The sequence below is a fragment of the Protopterus annectens genome, chromosome 9.part0, assembly GCF_019279795.1.
Source record: "Protopterus annectens isolate FY-2018-M chromosome 9.part0, PAN1.0, whole genome shotgun sequence".
In the NCBI taxonomy this organism is placed as follows: Eukaryota; Metazoa; Chordata; order Ceratodontiformes; family Protopteridae; genus Protopterus; species Protopterus annectens.
Genome location: NC_056743.1, coordinates 1,778,721,403 through 1,778,742,707, shown reverse-complemented (window position 1 = coordinate 1,778,742,707; position 21,305 = coordinate 1,778,721,403). Strand labels below are relative to the sequence as shown.

General features: G+C 37.8%; 1 protein-coding gene across 1 annotated transcript; it reads right to left on the bottom strand.

Annotated features, from left to right (window-relative positions):
• Positions 1-336: 336 nt before the first annotated feature.
• On the bottom strand, positions 337-17,627 carry LOC122810783 (olfactory receptor 10J4-like). Its single transcript, XM_044082342.1, has 2 exons — positions 17,580-17,627; positions 337-1,371 (listed from the first exon to the last, which is right to left on the bottom strand). Exons 1-2 carry the CDS (start codon positions 17,625-17,627, stop codon positions 337-339), a joined length of 1,083 nt encoding a protein of 360 aa, XP_043938277.1.
• Between the last annotated feature and the right edge of the window lie 3,678 nt (positions 17,628-21,305).

Genomic DNA, 21,305 nt, shown 5'->3' with positions numbered 1-21,305 from the left:
GCCCTTTGAATGAAGTCAGAATGAATGTTTTGTTTAAAAATGTGAAATATATACATTGAATTGTGTTCATATGTATTGAACTTCTACACAGAGCTACAGAGAGGATCTAGGCTAGTAAGAAGAAACTACAGACATTTCTGCAATCGTTTCAAACATGTTCAGGTTCTCTTCATAGTTGAGCATGATTTCCTTTATTGACAATAAGATATGCAAAGTATGTATGTGCGTGTAAACAATTTGCATAAACCTAAGATACGTTTATCATTCTGAATATTTAAAAGATAATAACCTCCACTGAGCTTTCAATTCAATATCATTGCTGAGCGATTCTTAAAGTTATTTATTTGTACCCATATTTCTTTTAAGTATTTTGATGAAACTGGTTCTGATTTCTGTTGTTTTTAGGCAGTAAATAATAGGGTTAACTAATGAGGGAATGACATTTTGTAGCACAGATGCTAATGTGAGAACATCTGAGGAAAACCCTGGAATTCTGTATGCAATAAGTACAAAAGCCAATACCAACATGTGTACAGCAATAACTAAGAGGTGGCTGGCACAGGTCGAAAATGCCTTCCAGCGACCTTCTGAAGAAGCAACCTTGAATACTGATATAAGTATCTTTACATAAGAAAATGTTATACAGCAGATCAAAGCAGATAAAAATAACAAACTCTGAAGCAAGGATACTTTAACCTGCAAAGTAACATCAGAACAGGCTAATTCCATGATCATAGTGTAATCACAAAAGTAATTCATAATTTTATTTGGACCACAGAAAAACACTGTGTGAACAAGGTAAATATAAAGAAACCCAACAACTGTCCCAGGCATCCATGATAAAATAGCCAGTTTAATAGCAAAAATATTTGTCATTTTGCTGGGATAGAAGAGAGGATTACATATTGCTTGGTAACGGTCATAAGCCATGACTACAATTGTGAAGCCTTCTGTTATGTTAACAGCTAGATAAAATGCCATTTGGAAAAAGCATGGTGCAAAATAAATTGATTTGTCATTAGAAATTGTGTAGTACAGCATTTCAGGAACAGTTGCAGAAGGGTTTAGGATGTCTAAAATTGCTAGATTACAAATAAAAATATACATTGGAGAATGCAGTCTGCAGTCTAGTTTGATAACTAATACAAATGTAACATTTTCCACAACCGTCACAATGTAAATTACAAGGAAAACAGAGAAGAGTATGCTCCTTGAGGGCCAGTCCTCCAATCCTGAAAATCCCACAATGATGAAATATGACACATGGGGAACTGTCACGTTCTGCCTTTCATAGGCTGCTTGTAAAGTGGTTTCTTCCACGCTGCCACTACTACCTGAAGAATTAATTTCAAGCCACAGATTAATCCAACACTGATCACAAATTTAGTTTTCATTAAGTAAAAATGTGATTATGAAATTAGTGTAATTTTAAAGTAGTACATTTAATTTTCTTATTTATTTTTTATTATAATTATATAGATACCCATTTTATAGACATTATGTACATATTACAGATCAAAAACATGCACGATACAACGTACCCTTAAGAAGTGCCTGCTAAGACTCCCCTGAACATATCTGTAAACCTCACAGCAGCAGAATTAAAGATGCAAATTAATGGAGGATATTCACACTAAATCTCTGGTTATGGTGCCTCAAAATGTTTCTCCTTCTCCAAACTACATCAGTTTCAGAGTTAGTAAATATATAGGTAGCAAGGTATGAGGGCATCAGGCCCCTATGACAGGGGTGCGAGAAGTAATGCCCCATACAAAAATACTTGAAGGATTTGAAGGCAAGCTTTAGGGTTTGCTATTTTTGTTTTTAATTGCATTTTATTTTTTGACTTGCCAGGGCCCATACAATTAGGTCCTGTACGTCCAGTGGGGATATGCTGTTAACATTTTTGTTTAAAAAAACAGACTCATTCACAATTCATAAAATATTCAAACATTTCAAATATGTCTCAAGTAATCTAGAAGTGACTAATCATTGAATAAAGCTCATAGGATAGAGTTCAGAGTCTGTTTTAGAATACAGTGTACTAGCCGGCTTAGAAAGAGCCAAAATAATCTGCGGTGAACATTTCTTACATGATTTATGACCCAAAACTCTCTTAAAATATCTTATAACATATCTCAAAGTTGGCTGATCATTAACTACTTCCAAGTGACAGTGATGTGCACACTAGAAGGAACTGGTCAAAAATGGATGGAGATTGAGAGGCAAAGTTATATTAGTTATGTCTTTACCTATTGGTACATATTGGAAAAAAAGTTGGTTTACATCTCTGTCAGCTATCCAGTTTACACGCAGTTGTGAGACTGGGGAGAAGGTCATGCTTACGAATCTTGTTTATAGTATGAGCAAATGTGACTTATCTGGCATTACCATGGAGATAGGACAGGGTGCTGAGGTCAATCAAAAAAGAACAGGGCGCATGTAATTATTTATTTATTTATTTATTTATTTATTTATTTATTTGCAGTTGATTTACCAGGATAGTCCATTGGGCCAAAAAGAACCCGTTTTCAATGGAGTCCTGGGGAGAAAAGCTCCAGTACAGAAAATTGGGTACATACAAAAGATTGCTAAAAAATTATACAAAATGGTAGATAATAGTCATAGGGAGAAAAGCTCCAACACACACAGAATTAGGTTCATACAAGATTGCTAATATTTATAGAAAAGTGGTAGATAAAACATTTAAATTCACAGTTCATAAACATTCAGAACAATACAAACAAAGAGGATTAATGTGAAGTAAAGGAGTTTTGCAGAAGGAACGTAAAGGTACCTTAAAGGGTGGAAACAGAGGGAACACAAGCTTTGTTAGATAAAAGTTGGTCCCGTAAGCATATTGGTGGAAGGATGTGATGTATTTATGAGGGGTGGGAGCAAGAGCAATCCCATTGGGAAATTAGATGTGAGTGAAGCTGTTTTTTGAACATGTATTGGTTAGAGGTGGTACGAATGGATGGTGGGAGTGAGTTCCAGAGACGGGAAAGGTTACAGGATAGTAAGTGTTTACCTGGGGGATAAGATGGTTTATGAATTTCCAGTAGGTTTTGATTGTTGGACCTTAAGACTCTGTTTGGTAGGTGCATTTTAAAGGCAGAAGATAGGGAGGGACAAAGAGAGGGGTTGAGAATGAGCTTATGAGCTAAGGTCAGCTGTATATAGATGAGATGATTAGATAGTTCGAGCCAATTTAGTTTTCGGAGAGAGAGACAGTGGTGGGTGGAGGATCTATGGCTATTTGCGAATTTGGCAATTTTGTTATAGCAGGAGGAGAGTTGGTTTTTTAGTGATATCTGAATGTTAGACAATAATGGAGCCCCATAGAGAAGAGAGGGGATAAGAAAGGAGGAAGCGAGAGTGATTTTGGAGGAGCTAGTAAGATACTGATTCTGATGGTAAAGCATACCTAGTTTTTGATGAGTTTTTTTAATATTAAGTTGAAGATGAGAGTTGAAATTAAGCCGGTTGTCGATTAGAACACCTAGTAGCTTAGCTTCAAATACCAGTTCCAAGGGTGAGTTGTCTTGGCTGGTAATAGAGAATGAGTTTATGTCGAAGGAAGTAGATTTGGAGGGGGTAAATACCATTAGTTTTGTTTTGGAGGCATTGAGTGCTAAGTGATTTGTTTTCATCCAATCTTCAGTAATTGAGAAAGCTTCTTGTGTGAGTTTTTGGAGTGAAGAGGAAGAGGTGGCAGAGCAGATAATGGTAGAATCATCTGCGTATTGGATGATATTAGCAAATGGAATAGATTTGTGGAAATCATTGATGAATATATTAAAGAGGAGGGGACCAAGAATAGATCCTTGGGGAACTCCAGTGGGGGTACTAAGGAACGAGGAAGTGGCCTTCTTCCAAATTACAGCTTGGTGTCTGTTAGATAAATAGCTGGAAAACCAATCTATGGAGGAGGGAGAGAGGTTAAGTTGTGACAGTTTGGATAAGAGTAGGCTATGTGAGATAGTGTCGAAGGCCTTGGAGAGGTCAAGTAATAGGGTAGAGACAATGTGGCTGTGATCGCGAGCTCTGTTTACAGTCTCAAGAAAGGACAGGAGGGCTGTCATGGTACTATGATGAGGCCTGAATCCATGTTGTGTAGGGGTTAAAAGGTTATTTTCTAACAGATGTGGAAGGAGTTGAAGCTGGATGCACTTTTCTAGAATTTTAGATATAGGGGACAAGATAGCAATAGGGCGGAAGTTGTTGATGTTACAATTGTTACCTCCTTTATGGAGGGGGATGATGAAAGCTTGCTTCCACAATTGGGGCACCGTGCATTCATGGATGGAGCGGTTAATTAGAATGCTAATGGGATAGGCAATTGCTTCTGCGGCTATACTTAGGAAGTAAGAGGGCATATTATCCGGAGCGTTGGTGCATGGCTTCAGTTTCTGAAGAAGTTTTTTTATGGTGGAAGTGGGTATAGGTTTAAATGAGAATGGAGAAGAGTGGGGAGAGAGAGGATTTGAGGAAGATATGGGTGAACAGGGGTTTGAATAGTGGATGAGGTGGAAGATGGACAGTGAGATGAAGAGAATGAGGAGACAGAGGAAATAAGGGGAGGGTTATTTGTGGGAGAGGGTGGGGATGATTTAGGTGTAGAGGTGGGGCATGTGAAAGAGGATGTGAGTTTGCTGATAGAGTCAATGAAAAAGGAGTTGAACTGTGTAGCTAGATCTAAGTCTGGGCTACTTGGGTCTGGGTTTGGGGTGTGTGGCTTACTGGGGTTAAGGAGGATAGAGATCCCCTTCCAGAATCTTTGAGGGTTAGTTTTGTTGTTGTTTTGGAGTGTGAAGAAATATTTCTGTCTATCAGAGATTATCAGCTTTTTTACTTTGTTACGGAGGGTTTTGTATGCATTATGTTGTTCTGGGGTTTTATTTCTAAGATAGAGTCCCCAAGCTTTGTTTCTAAGGTGCATACTTGATAGGGTGGTCTTGGTTAGCCAGGGGGCTGAATTCATTTTATTCTTTTGTTCTTAGAGGGCTTGAGAATTGAGTATTTCTAAGAAGGTAGAGTTAAAATGAGTAACTGCATCTTCTAGGGGTAGTGTCTTTAGGTTATTCCAGTTGATTGCTTTCAGAGAATATATGAAGGTTGATGGGTTAAAGTTTTTGTCATTGCGGGTAGTGATGAAGTTATGGGTACGATAAGAGGTACAGGGGAGTCGGCGGGTGAAAGTAGGCAAGTGATCACCAAGGGGGTCAGGAAGAGTACCACTGTCTGAGAAATAGTGGGGATGTGACACTAGAATCCAGTCAAGGATGGTGCCAAAGGAGGGGTTTTTTGATGGGTGTGTTATAGTATTGATTAGTTGAGAGAAATTATATAGGTTGATATTAAGAGGGTTAGTTGAAGACTGGATGGAGGTCCAGTCGATGTTTACATCTCCTAAGATTATGGTTTCATTACTGATATTGTTTGAGAGCCAGGAGAGGATGTTTTCAAGTGTGGAAATGTTGTCACCTGGGGGAATGTAGAGAGATGCTAGACAAATGTATTTGTGCTTATTAATCTGTAGGAGGCTGAGGAGTATTTCAGCATTGTTGAACTTAGGAGTAGGTTTGTTGTAGGGGTAACTAGCAGGAAGATGAATAAAGGAGAGCAACTCCACCGCCTTTTTCTGGGTCCTGTCTTTTCTAATGATAGAATAGCTGGGTGGAGTTATTTCAGAATCTTTTATAGAGGGTTTTAACCATGTTTCTGAGATAGCAAGTATGTCAGGTTTATTATAGGTGAGCCATGCATGGAGGGTAGGGACTTTATTGACAATACTTTGTGGGTTTAGAGAAGTAAATAATATAGGCTTGTGTGAGGAAGGAGAGGTGGAGGGGCCAGGATTTGGATGAATGTCACCAGATAGAAGGCAGTTAATAAGATGAGAGATTGGGTTAGGAAGGTAATTGAGTAGAGTGGAATAATAATCTGGATCTGTTATGATAATCAAGGGGTGTTTGGTTACTATCGGGATAGGGTTATTCTGTGAGAAGAAAATCTTGAATGAGAAGGTTAAAAGTTGTGTTATTGGGTATAGCTGGGGAGAGATAGGAGTGTGTAAAGGTGAGTGAGGGGAGTTCAAGTGGTAGGTTGTATGAAAAAGTTGTGAATGGTCAGGTGAAGGAGGTTGGGTGAGGTAATAGAGATATGATAATTTAAGAGATAGTAATAGTAAAATAATGGTAGATGGGGTGTTTAAATGCATGTTGAAGGTTTCTTGGTATTTAAGTGTTGCAGTTATCTTATATATTTCTTAAGTTTTTGGACAGTAGGGAGAAGAAATGTGTTATAAAAGGTAAATAGGAGTGGTGGTAGAGGGAGAGCTTGATAAGTGGGTGTAAGTATATGATTGATGTGTAGTGTGATAGATCAGTAATAGGTGTGGCTATACTTGGGTAGTAGGCTGATTGGGGTGTGTCTAGGAGTTGTGAGTGATTGGTGTAGGGGGGAAGTGGGTGTGGTGTATGGAGGAAGTGGGTGTGGTGTTAAGAGGGATATAGCTAGAGGTACTGGGGCGGTGGGAATTGGGGGCAGGGTAGGGGAGTGGAGTGAGCCTGCAGGGCGAACGGAGCGGGGAAGACACCAGGAGAGGATCGAGAGCCAATCAGTCAGTGGTGCATGAATAAGGATTATACAGGAAGGTAAGCCCAAGCAGGGTAAGAAGGTTTTCTATAATTAATTGAGCAAAGTAATTGTAGAGAAAAGCAAGAAATGAATGGAAAAGTAATGATAATGAGGGGAGGACGCCCTCTAGTGGTCGTATGTAGAAGTGCACTGGCCCACTTGGCAGGACTTGGGACTGGATAGGATAAGTAGGGAAGAGCTGGAGAACTCAGATAAGATGGGAGAGAGTCAGGAGAGTGAGAAATAAGAAGGGTAGGCTGCTGTTTGACCTGGCAGGGAGATAGCTTACAAAACCTAATTTTGTTAACAGTTGTAGAGGCCCAAGTATTAACAAATACACATACTTTCTAATTTCCACTGGGGGACTCTGTTCCAGTTTCCAAGGTGGGATTAGGGCAGCAGAGCAGGTAGTTCCTATACAAAAGTATGGATAGAGTAGGTGACCTTGCTGTGTTTGTATTCACCCAGGCGCATTCCCAAGGGAAAAGTACAGGGCAAAAGTTTCTAATTTCCACTGGGGGACTCTGTTCCAGTTTCCAAGGTGGGATTAGGGCAGCAGAGCAGGTAGATCCTATACAAAAGTATGGATAGAGTAGGTGACCTTGCTGTGTTTGTATTCACCCAGGCGTTCCCAAGGGAAAAGTACAGGGCAAAAGTTTCTAATTTCCACTGGGGGACTCTGTTCCAGTTTCCAAGGTGGGATTAGGGCAGCAGAGCAGGTAGTTCCTATACAAAAGTATGGATAGAGTAGGTGACCTTGCTGTGTTTGTATTCACCCAGGCGCGTTCCCAAGGGAAAAGTACAGGGCAAAAGTTTCTAATTTCCACTGGGGGACTCTGTTCCAGTTTCCAAGGTGGGATTAGGGCAGCAGAGCAGGTAGTTCCTATACAAAAGTATGGATAGAGTAGGTGACCTTGCTGTGTTTGTATTCACCCAGGCGCGTTCCCAAGGGAAAAGTATAGGGCAAAAGTTTCTAATTTCCACTGGGGGACTCTGTTCCAGTTTCCAAGGTGGAATTAGGGCAGCAGAGCAGGTAGTTCCTATACAAAAGTATGGATAGAGTAGGTGACCTTGCTGTGTTTGTATTCACCCAGGCGCGTTCCCAAGGGAAAAGTACAGGGCAAAAGAGAAGGAGCGCACTCCCAGTCAGGCACCTGCAGCAGCCGTAGCTAGAGAAATTTAAAAATTACACCAGAAAGGTGTTCTGCAGATAATATTGTTAGTTAGTTAATTAGTAAACATTTTTCTAAACATGTTACTGAGACATCACCTGATCATAGGTTTAGATTTCAAGTTATTCAAAGTAATTACACCAATATTAGAAGGGGGGATGTTAGGAATAAGACGGAACAAAATGAGAGTAGATGGATAATTAGGTTAAGGGCAGATCGAGACCCCGGACTCAATGATAAAGTACCTCTTAGACCCATTTTGAAAGGTAGACCGATCAGGAGATAGGTCAGACAAATTTGAGCAACATGTTTGCCACTTCACTGCATCTATAATTATCATGTTCTTGTGTTTGTATATGTTATATATATTTTAGAGAGTTACTATATAGAACGTTTTTAATACATGAATATAATTATGTGCGAATTGTTGTGCTCTTTATTAAAATGTATCCATATACGTTCACAAGCACATTACTGTTAATTAATATGTGTTTGTATGGGGAGAAGCTTACATTTCGAAGATGACTGGAAGTATTTTACACAGGTAGTTAATTAGCCATTTTCGTCTACCAACATCCATGTTTTGAGGCCATTCGTTGTTGCTGCTGTTTTATAATTGTTATACAGATCTGATATTTAATTGTATTTATTTATTGGGATTGTTAAATTACAGAATTATATGAGTGTCTTACATTTAAGTTCTTATATTTAATTATTTAAATTATACGTTTTAATTGATTTTAATTGAAAGAGAGGAAGTGATGTCACCAGAGTTTAGAGTATTTAAGCATTTCATTGAAATTTCATTATATTTGGCCTGAGGAAGCCTATATGGTGAAAGCGCTTGCCGTTCTATGTGTTAATAAACTAGTTTGAATTCATTCTTATTTGGAATATATCTTTTGGTGAAGTGAAGACTGCCGTTTGAGGGTTATATATTGTTGTTATACGAAAAGTGCACCTTCTACATGAACTACTAATTTGGAACGAACAGTATTGAGCATATTGCTCTGCCATCTCTTTTTGTTGTTTTAATTAGTAAACATTGTTTTTATTTATTTATTAACCAGGATAAACTGACTGGGAAGGATCTATTTTTAGTGAAGGCCCATGGAGAAAAGCTCAAAATAAACAAATAAAGAAAGAAAGAAATGACTGACCGAATGAATGAATTAATAAATGAATAAATAAATAAAAACAAGTAATTTTCTAAGATTTAAGCAGGTGATTTTTGTTTAAATATGCAGAAATAGTTTAATAATTTCATATAGAGTACAATCAGCACTGTAATTTGCATGAATTGATTTAGTTATCTGTAAATTTATACATAAAAGGAAAACCAGAAATGCTAATACAGAGAAGTACATGTAATGGAAAAACAAGGGAATGGCCTGAGTCAGTGGAAGTGGAGATTGTAAGAAGAGTTCAGGACAACGCACAGTTACATTTCCAGCCTATGTTAAACTGTTTCCTTAGAGCAGCCTTATATGAGTTGGGGTTTGTGTTACACCAAAGAGCTAGATGCAAGCATTTAAAAGATTTAAATGTATTTGTGGAAAAATGAAAATCTTCATGGCGGAAGCTGGGAGATATGGCTTTATTTAGGAACTTGTTGCATATATGGCTTTATTTAGGAATTTGTTGGAAGATCTAAGAGAGTACGGAGGGCTGTATGATTGTAATGGGGGTTAACTGGTGTACATTTCTCAGTTTAACATAGTGCAGTATGGACAGCATTTAGGCTAGAGAAAATCAGTTTGTTTTCAAGTCCCAGGCAGTTATTAATCTTGTTAGCTTAAAATTGTGTTTTTTGGGTGAGTCACTACAGGTGAACAATAGACTTTTTGGAGTTCTTGGTTAGTGTTGAGCATTATTTTGTGATTAGACCTGCACAGTAGAATAGATAAATAAAAGAAAAGCAGTGGTTAAGATAAATCTAGGTTATGAGCGGAAGTTATTGATTTGACAAAAGGAGCATTGTAGGTCTAGCCCTGTGATCACGTGCCTACAGTATAGTGTGACTAATTCAAATTTAAAATCTAAGACCAGTTCTAGTGATGTTTGGTCCTTCTTTGTTATATGTAGTTTTCAATAGTTTGATGGCTGAGGGCTTAGACTTGGAATGAAAAGCGTGAGTTTATTTTGTTAGAGATTACTTCAAGTCTTGATTCTGCTATCTATCTTTTAGGGAGTTGATTGCATTTTGGAGGGCTAGTTTGAACTGCAGGGTGGATTACAAGGAGTAATGTAGTATGATGTTATGTGTGTATTGGATGATAGCAGTGGGATGTCTGGTCTAGGCTGTGCTATTTACAAATATTGAAACAAAAGATGATAGTAGTCATGCATAGTTTGGGGGGGTCTAGGACCATTCACTGAAAGCACATTTCACTGAAAGTCAAATGGCTGTGCATAAATCACTGAAAGCTCAATTCACTGAAACACATTTCACTGAAAGTTATATATGGCCTTTTCCTCACTATTGTGCGACCCTGGAACTAACATATATAGTAAGGGGGTGTCAGAGGCATAGGCCCCTACATATTTTGGATATATATTGAGTTCAGAAAAGAGTAATTTATTGGAATTGCAAGTATCACTGTATATAGTTCAAAATATTTAAAATAGATGGGGGATACGCCCCCCACACCCCCAATGTGGGGTGGTGGTGCCCTCCTTACTATATATACTAACTCCAGGGTCGCACAAAATGGGGAAAAGGCCATATATAACTTTCAGTGAAATGTGTTTCAGTGAATTGTGTTTTCAGTGAATTGAGCTTTCAGTGAATTGTGCAGAGTCAAATGTGTTTCAGTGAAATGTGCTTTCAGTGAACAGTCCTAGACCCAGTTTGGGCAGGTGGAAGAAAATAAAGTAGTGAATGATCATATTAGGGGCTTTTGACAGTTTGAGAAGGATGGTTTCCATGTAACTATTTTCATTAAGGTGTTGCCTAAGGTGGCAAGTGAAGGTAAGGATCATGGTCTCCATACCCTGGCCTAGCCTGCTGTGTCACAGGCATTCATTTCAGTTGTTAAGGTGGATAATTTCAATAGGACTATATTGGCCTGAGTCACTGGAAGGTATTCAACTGAGAGGTAAAACTGTAAAACAGGACTTCCATAAAGCAGGTTTCTTTCCTTTCCTGATCTATTCACCAGCATAAAAAATAGATAGGTGACTATGTTTGATTTTGGAGATAGATGAGATGGATGATGTGTGAAATTAAAGCAGAAGTGCTAATTTTTTAGCTTTTTATAGGTGGTTGGGTAGGTAGTAGTGAGAGGCTTAGGCAATTTTTTGACGAACATACACTAGCAGTAAATTATTGGAGGTGCTGATACAGGTGAGGGGTTGAGTAGCCGAAATGGACATGTGATACAGTTGTCTAAAGGGCTATCTGATTGGTATGGATGTGAGATACATTATTTTCTTGTGAAAAAAGACAGTTTATAGTTTGCCAGAATTGTTTTGTTTTCTGTTAATAATGCTGCTGTTGGATGTTGTAGTATTTTTCTACCTCTGTCAATTAGTAGCGTAACCTTGTTGCAGAGGTACCAATAAGTAGACTGCTTTTGGAGGAGCTGTTCCTTTTAACATCTTTCCGTTTAGAATTAAATTACTTAATTCAATTTTTGAAGTTTGGGGAATCCTGAGCTGGGAATTTTGACATTTTTTTTTATTCTTATAGTGTCCATTAAAATCAGAATATTAAAGCAAGTGGAGATGATAAAATGTGCAGTTAATCTGCTTTTAGTGACCAGAGAAATACCAACTAATTATCCTGTGTTTCAAGGGATATGTTTAGGTCACAGTAGTGCATCATTACAGCATTCTTTTAAATGGCAAGAGGAAAATGAAAAATACTTTTTTTTCCTACAAATGAACACTAGGGTGTGGTCACTTATTTTGTAGGATAATATGCAAATAGATGAGAAACTGTCTGGATTGGATACACAAATCTAGTCTCGGATACTTTGTCTGCCAGAAATCTTGTCCCTTCTATCTAAGAAATAAATGAGTTGATTGAGATGAAATGGTGGTGATGTCTGGTGCTGTGTGGGAGCATTATAATCTAGCCGCCGGTCCAGGCTAACATTATCTAGAAGCTTAAGTTTGCTGTGGATGCTGCATGTGATCCTTGACAGGGTGTGTTTCGTGGTGACACTTGACATCCATTGAGGAATAAAGAAAGGGGATAAGACAAGTTGGTCATTTAAGTGGACTGATTCTAAGTCAGATGAAAAGGTAGTCTAGAGACATAGACATAGGAAACTGAAAACTACCAGGTGAGCAGGTTTGTCATGATAAATGCAACACTGCTTTGTGAGTTCTATCCACTCCAAAGACATTCTTGCCCTAGGTAACAATCCCAGAGTCTTTTATATATGACTTTAACCATGTTTCAGAGGTCACAAGGATATCTGGAGTATAGCAGGGCAGGCACATTTGAAGTTGCGTGAATTGTTATGGACACTTCTGAAGCTTATGTGTGTGGTAGACTGAGGAAGTGGGGGAGGGTACAGCTTCAGTATAGACGAGTAGATGCACATATGTGTTCTTCCTGTGGTAAGGACCAAGATTTGAGTGAAACTTAGTTGTTGATGGCTTAAACAGTAGAAGAAGGAAAATAGGTGAAGTATTGGCATTTGGATAATGTGGCTTTTGAAAAAAGTGATTTTGAGGTCACATAGACTCATATTTGTTGGAATTTTATAAGAAAAAAGGCTACATTACATAAGATATTCATAGCTTAAGTTTGTGATTGTGTAGTGGTGAACATTAGTAGGATAAAATAAATCCTCTTTAACTAATTTGTGCAAGTTTTTAGTCCAGTGATGAATAATAAGCTAGGTGGGTGTGTCTAAAGATGGAAGAATAAGTGGAAGGATTATCATGGTATTAGAATAGAGTGTTAGAAACAAGAGTGATGTGATTTAATACTGAATATCTTGAAAGAGTTTGATTTGCTGTGTTACACTTATGATGAATGTACACTTGGAAGGTATGGTACAGTCATTAGATGGATGTAGTACTAGAACAAATACTGTTAAGCGCCATTTATAACTACTTCTTGTGTTTCTTATTGTGTTTATTCTGTTATTAGTATTAAGGTGGGCTGTTGGTATTTAAATTAGTTAGGTAGCATTGCTCTGTGTTTTTCTTGTCTTCTATGGGAATGAAAGCACACATTTACTCAACTCTCCAAATGTCTTGATAAGGCAAGGTATCCTGGTGGGATTATATTATTCCCCAGCTTCTCATCATGTTAGCCATGCCAAAGCTCATTCGATGAAACAGCATAACTGTTCCATTGTCATAAATGACGGACTTCAGAGTTAAAATTTTCACAGAGAAACCATGTATCCATATTAAGTGACCCATGTGTATGTTAATGAGCTGCCAAATTTGCAATTTCATGGAAATATCATAATGGTTTAATACAACTCAATGTGAAAGAGCATACAAAAACTTGTAGTTAGTAAAAGTAGTGAAAATACTTTTCAGATCATTACAAGTATAAACACTTGCTTTAAATAATGGAATAAATGTAACATTATGGAAAATAATTATAATGTTTAAAAATTTCAAGAAAAGGTGCGCAAACATCATAATTTGCTTCAACTACAGTCAATCACTATGAACTTTCCTGAGACATTTCAATATATACATGAAAAATACCTTTGGACTCTTAAAAATGTTATTTACTTCTTTTTCTGTTTGAGTTGTAATGGATTAACCAATACTACTTATACCAACGCAGCAAGAAGGACATTTGGCATAATCTTTTAAGCAGTGAGATTCAGAATTCCAGCCTTTATTGCTTCAGCTGTGATAAAAAGGGTAATGATTTCAAGCTGTGTTTGGCTAGTGATGATATGATTAAAGTGTCCAAAATGTTTAATTTAACTAAAGACCACCAATGTGACACAGCTGAAACAAAGCTTCAAGAACATTTTGAGATCAAAACAGAACTTTTCACATATAAAACCTTTCAACTTTTTTTCTTTTATTTTTGCCTCATGTTTGCTGGCCATCAGATCTCCCATCCACCAGATGGCACAGTCCAAAGAGAGTCGTTATCCAGGGGAGAGCACTTTCCTTTTGAATTAGCCCAAAGCCTGGATGTAACATAAGCACTTGTATCACCACAAGGGCCATTTATGACCTTTGTTCACACGTGCGCTTTACCCCCTTCTCTGACCAGGGCTACTGTTACTGGCTTTGTTAGCCACTCTCATCTCTTGTTGAATCTGGTTTCAACATCATGATGGCCTTCTACTGTCTGGCAGATGTCTTGCCTTTAAAACAGCAGTGCAAGCCATAATCCCTTCCTCTATGAAGGGTTTGTCCATCCTACCTGCCTGCATCATAAAGGTCCTGAGGTGTTAATAGAACTTGGGTTTCATGGGCTGTATTTAGGGCTTTATCCATCTATGCAAGTAACACTGACTGGATCCTTGTTCACTGATAGCCATGAAGGTACATGGACTTTTGTAACTATATTTGTGACTGATTTAAGGCACAAATTAGACACTGTGACTTTGTTCTTTTGTATGATTGTTTGATGAGAGGGAGAATTATGTGCATAATTACAGAAGAATAAAGAAATAGTAGTGGTGGACACACATGCATGATGTGCTAAAGCACTGAGTTTAAGGTTTAGTTAGTATAATATTTTTCTTATTGATGGCCTCTGTTTGTCCATAAGGGACATGTGGGCCAGATTGGGGGGAGGGGTGTAAATTTATAATTTCCCATGCAATTATTATGGTTTCATTTGAATAAGGTAAGGGATAAATTCTGTTTTACATGAATTAGCATCTAAAACTATACCGTCAGCGTATGTCAAGAATATTGGAATCACCACTTCATTTTGTATTACATACCTAGCATCTTTCATTTATAAGCTATTTCACTCACTATCGCATTCATTACTAGTGCAGACAATATGCCACTCATGGGACATCCTTGTTCTGTACCACACCTCATGCATATTTCTTTACTCAGATGCCATTCACTAACACTTTCACTCTATTATATTGATGCACTCTCTCTGCTTACATAGTATAAAGGTATACTGCCAGTGGTCTGTAATGCCCAGGGCATTGTATATAATGTGTCTGTGTGCCATTCTGGTAGCTCTATGACTCACACGTATAGCACACATCTGAACTGTACCACTTGTTAATGTGGGTGGATTCCCGCTTGGTCATATATGTGGTTGAGTTACACTAGACAGTGCATTTGTATACCGTGTAAGTAGGGAGCAGATCCCAGGTAATAGCAAACCTGTTGTCTGTTGCAGAAGATGCTGGAGATACTTTTGATGTGTGGATGATGACCCCTATCATCAGCCCCAGGCTATGACAGAGAATGTGTGCAACACTCTTCATTCAGAAATGCATAATGCCATTTGTGCATGATTTCTAGGCAATTAAAGGAATGCTTAGACTCACTGGTAATATTTGGAGGGATGCTATAATACATATTGGAGATTTGCAGCATAAGTTTTGTGATCTGTGCCATGCAGCATAATATAGCACTTTGTAAACTGCTACAGCAACAGGGAAACATTTCAGCAGGACCCAGCATAGTTGTAGGGCCATCAGTTGGACAGCATTTTTTGTAGTCATGAGATGAAAAGGCAGTTATGGCACCATGTGCAAGACAGATTTGGGCACAATCTACTGCAGTACATTTGAAGAGACATTTCCTGCTACACACCTACGCATGATGAGAAAAACAACACAGAGTAAAATAATGCATGCATTATCACATCCAAGCTATGCAAAGCAATACATGGTCTGGCAATGCTGTGCATCAGACAGACTTACCCATAGAGGTTAGGTACAGGTCAGGGCACAGTCATCTTCACTTGCATAGTGTTTGGGGATGACACAGTGACAGTGACCAGCAACAATATAATATGGAATAGAACATGAGTGCAGAATTCAGTATTCATTTACTCTACAAGTTAGGAAATTAACATTTTCACTGTAGTCCGATCTTGAGTTGGTATATTTAAATTCCGGGGAGGAGGTGGGGGTGCAGGTGTTGTTGTAGGTGGCGGGGATCTTATTTACTTGTGCAATGTAGTTTTCAATGTTATGAAGCACACTTTTAATGTTCTGAGTTTTCAATGTTTTGGGTTTTCAGTGTTTTGGGATTTAGATGTTTTGGTCTCAATGTTATGAAATTCAATGTTATGAAATTTCAGTGTTATGAAGTAGACCCGTACTAGACATTGCTAACATGGTGCATCACCTACTGAGTCTTGGGTGCATGAAAGTTCTAGAGAGGCTGATTGATAAACAAATATGCAGCGTTGTAAAAAGTAAGATGAAATATGAGAAGTTTGGATTCTGATCAGGATGTAGCTCATCCAGCCCAATGTTTGCACTGAGACAGATAGCTGAGATGAAGCTAGACTGGAGGAAAAAAGTCCAACTGGGCATTCCTAGACTTGACAAAGTTGTTGATTTAGACCGGGCCTATGTTGAACAAATGAAAAAATATTAAATCAAATGGCTGTACATCAAACGTTAGTCAATGAACAACACTTTTAGAGTACAAGGATGTCATTGAAAATACTGTAATAATCAGGCACATAGTGTTAAATGCCCTATTTGAGCTACTTTGTTTCAGTTATAAAACAAAGTAAAACAAATATAAAATAATAATCTGAGTAAGTATATATAATGGAAAGTGTTAACATATTTAAGCTATATGCTGCCACATACATCAAGTACTGATGCATTATGCTTGAATACCATTTTGTGGTTGGTTGATTCTTTGAAAATAACAACATACCCTATGACTGCAGTGCTACTGATCATGAAATTATGCCTGTTAAGCTTAATGTTATAAATAGCATAAAACAATTTACAGTTAAGCCCACAGTGATGACTAACACATCTCCAACAATATAACTTGCACACATTGATGTGAATTCTAAAAATCGTCCTTGAAATTTCAAAGTTCTGCATTTTTTTTTAATTATTAAGTTATCCATAGATGTATGATTAACTTCTTCATCTTTCAATATTAACTGCATGAGGAATAACATGACATGCTTTTATCTTCTGGAAAATTCAACACAAAAACTTAATTGTGAAGGGTTAGTTTAACAATTTAATATAGCAAGTAGGCAGACAGAAACCAATGCATTGCATAATGCATTAAATCACTTGATATTGAATATTAAATATTCAGCATTTTACCAAAGTGTTTTGAGTAACACTTCAATAATTACAAATTGGTTCTAAACATACGTAATAACAAAATCCTTTTATTCATCCCCAGAAAAAAATCATTATAGCTTTTTTGTCCGTTGAAATAAAAAGCTCCATTTAAAAAGAAGGGGACAGTAACATGTTTATTACTGCAAAATGTCACTTAAAATCATACATTAGGATATCATTAGAGAAAAGAAAATGCTTTTACTACTTACCTATGGACATAATGTTTCTTAGGTTTCATCCAAAATGTCACTAACTACTGCATCTGTTACTTATGTCATACTAACTGTGCATTTTTGACATTCTGTTATATATCTGTCTCACAAAACAGTCTCTTAGACTTCTTGACAGCAATGATTCATTCAGCATGGTGTATATGACTGTTCATGATTCAAGTATTTATTATTTTCACATTTCCCTGAGGACCCATTAGCAATCCTTGAAAAACATAATTGCAGATAGAGGGGGTACTGCAGTGCTTTGAAGTCACAAAGAAAACAGTAGCTCATTTGTAAGAACTTACCTTGTTCTCAGGAGTGCTAAATACTCCATAACCTTTAACTAGTTTCATTTTTAACTAGCTCTGAATGATGACAGTTTTTAGATCTTGGACAAATTTCTAAACATAGTGACATTTTTAAGTTACAAATGCTTGTCTATAAAGCAAAATAATGATTGTAAGAAGTTATACTAAAATAAACAAAGAAATATAAAAAAATAAAAATTAATGACAAATATAAAGTAAAATTATAAAAGATAGCTTGTCAAAGGCTAAAACACAGTATAAATATTTAAAGGACCACTTGGGTAAACTGGGTCAACATGAGTTTCATACCAAAACAATTCTAAAAATGAATTAGCAATGTAATTATCACTCACACACTAACTTAAAAGATACATTTTATGGTCCTTTTTATCTCTGATGCTGCTGGTGGGAGTAGGTTTCAAAGATAAGGGGTCTGATGGCTAAATGCCTGGATTCCAGCGAATGCTGGATGGGCCTTAGGAATCTCCAAAAGTGTTGGAGTGGAGGCGGTAATGGTCCTGTCTGGGAAATATGGATCACAAAGCTCCTTACGATAATGGGAATGCCAGATCATGCAAGGCATAAACAAACGTGAAACAAGACTTTAAAGATAATACATAATCAAGTAGGTAGCCAAACAGGATTCTGCAGAATAAGTGTAGTATGAAGATAACAGGAAGTACCTGTAAGTAGCCATGCCGCAGAGCTCTAAACCTGCTGCAAATGATCCAGCTCCCTCTCTGACAGCCTCAGCTATAGGAAGGTATAGATACCATCTCAAGAAGATACCCAGATAATGAAAAAGCATTGGCAGGTGTTTTGCAGGAAGGAGATACTAAAGTATCAACCTGTCATCAAAATCCTATCAAGATGTTTCACTTCCCTCATGCCATCCAGTTGGCAGTGTAAATTTCAAAGCAGATGAAAGCTGAGCAATTAGATTCCATCAAGGGGACATGAATGACAAAGACAATAGTTTTGGATATGATAAGTTGCAGGTGACTGGCATTCATCCAGTTTTTAACAGATTTTAAGTCCTCTTCTGGGAATTCTGCAGCATGCAACACATTCAAAGATAAAGAAAGGTAAAGCTGAGTATCCTTCATGTAACAGTTATATCCAGGACCTCTATGTGGAATATGTTTCTTGGTGGAATCATATACATACAGAATAATAACAGACCTAAAATAAAACTTTGTGGTACTGCAGATGTAACTAGATCGACAGATGAAAAATGCATACCCAATACAGTTTAATGGGTATTAACTCTGGGGCAGAAGACAAATCATCCAGGGAAGTGTACCTGAAGCTCCAACAATAGCTTCAAAGATGGGCAAGAAAGATGTTGTTTACTGTGTCAGATTCTATAGCGAGATCCAGGAGGATCAGAATAAAATACTAGCATTGATCCCGTTCCATAATGGGACTCGAGTAAGGACAGCCAGGATTATGTCTGGTCAAGAAACTAGACTGGAAGGGCTAATAAATATATTCTTGAAGAACCGATTCAAGCTGCATGCAAACAAGCTTCTCAGTAGCCTTACCAGTAAGTCAATGGTTAGAAAGAGGTTAGCAATTGTAGGCCAAGGATGAAGAGAAGACTTCTTTACCAGATTGGAGTCTCCAATGAGTCCTTTAATAAAACTTGAAAACCAAGGGATGTAGTAACAATGGGGAGAATCAATGGGCAAAGCACTTCAAGACAAGTAAAAAAAAGTAATCCAATGAGATAAGGCTCCAAGCTGCAGGTACGCATACCTGTAAATAGGGAAAGTGAGATCTTGAAACTCACACCAAATGCAATCAGATAGTTTCTTGGTTGTACTACAACAAATTCTCAAGTTGTCATGAAACTGGAAAGATCAAGCAACCAATTCATGCCCACCAAATAAGTGCTCTTCAAGTGTAAACAACCCGGATTACTCAGACTTTCAACCACTTTAAAGAGTTTAGTTGATTAATTCAACATAAAAGAGATCACCTTAGATAAAAAGTAAGCCTTTTGTGGGCAAACTCCATCCAATAAACTGGACAGAGTTTATCCAGCCTAAATTTGACATCTGAGCAAGTTGCACTTCTCTGTTGATGTTCTTGTCTCCACCCCTGCTATCTCAAGCAAAGGATATCCATGTCAAACTATTGGTCATGTGGCTAAATGTGAATAGGGCATTCTCAAGCTGAAACATGGATAGTCAGTGCAGTAAGTAAATATTTTGATTCCTTCCAATTGCTACCAAGAGAAGCTGGTCAGAGAAAGGGGAAACCTGATTCTGAGTTGTAGCATGCCAGCTCCTGAATTTGTCCATTTTAAAGATAGGCCACTATAACTGGGCCAAATTTAATAAGAAACTGAAAAGGGAACAGTCTTGTTCCACTAACGAGGAGCACTACAGTAGGTCTGCAGCATGCCCAAAACAGTGTGTAGTAGAGGTAATAAAGCCTTTCTCAACTGAAAGAAAATCCTATGTGAGAGTCAAAGAGTCATAGAACCATAGGATCTCAAATACGGAGAGACTGTAACTCATGGACAAGTTACCTAATACAGAAAGTCGCACAGTGCATGCTGCACTCTAGGCAAGTTTGTGTCAATTCAGATTAATTGTAACTCGTGTGTGTGTGTGTGTGTGTGTGTGTGTGTGTGTGTGTGTGTGTGTGTGTGTGTGTGTGTGTGTGTATAGTATACTGAGCAAGTTATCCTTAAGAGTATGGTAGAACATGCATAAGTGTTTGCGACTTCCGAGCAAAGTTCCTACCACCCTTTGCATTGTAAATGGGAAAGAAATGGGGATAAGACAGACAGAAAGGGAAAAAATGCAAACAGAGTGACACATGGAAGGGTTAACAGAAAGCAAAAGTACTGCAAGATTGAGAAACAAAATGTGTGTTTACTATCAAATTTTCAAATCTAACTCCATCGACTGCACATTGTTCGAACACGGAAAGTTGAACACAGCAATGTCAAACTCCAAAAGCCAACCTAGGAACCGGTTTTAACATGGGTCGAGATAGGGGCGAGGTTTGTAGTTCGGCAATAGCAGTAAACACTAAGGGAAGTGTTTGGCCAGGATGTTTTATGGAAGTGAAGATAAGTGAGTGTATGTGAGTGTTATTATAAGTTGTGCATGTGGGTTAGGGTAGGGAGGTGACAGTATGAGTGTTGGATGTGTTTGTGTATGTGTGATGTGTGTGTGTGTGTGTGTGTGTGTGTGTGTGTGTGTGTGTGTGTGTGTGTGTGTGTGTGTGTGTGCGCGCGAGGGAGTGTGGAATGTCTGCGTGTGAGTAATGCATTACTTAACTGTTAGTTCAATCTCGGAGTTGGTATATATAAGTAGGGGGTGGGGGCGCAGGGGGGCACAGCCCCCTGTGTAGATGTAGTGTAGGATTGTGTAGTTTGTGTGTTGTAGGATGAATGGTGTGCATGTTGTGTGTTGTATGGTTTATGAATGTTTGGGATTTTATTTTTTGTGTTTGTGTGTTTCGGGATTGTGGGTTGTTCGACTTTATAGTTTCGAGATACTGAACTTTGAGCTTTCAGTATTTCGAGATTATAAAGGGGAACCATATATATATATATATATATATATATATATATATATATATATATATATATATATATATATGTACAGAGAGATATGTATATAAATAGATATATACCCAAATTCAATAAAGTCTACATGGTCCGTTTCCACAGTGTGCACATTGCAGTGTGACACACAGTAGCAC

Coding starts and splice junctions, on each gene's coding strand:
- LOC122810783 (XM_044082342.1), bottom strand. CDS start 17,627: ATGAAACTAGTTAAAGGTTATGGAGTATTTAGCACTCCTGAGAACAAG. Junction 1,372..17,579: donor TTAGCACTCCTGAGAACAAG/GTAAGTTCTTAC, acceptor ATTTGTGATCAG/TGTTGGATTAATCTGTGGCT.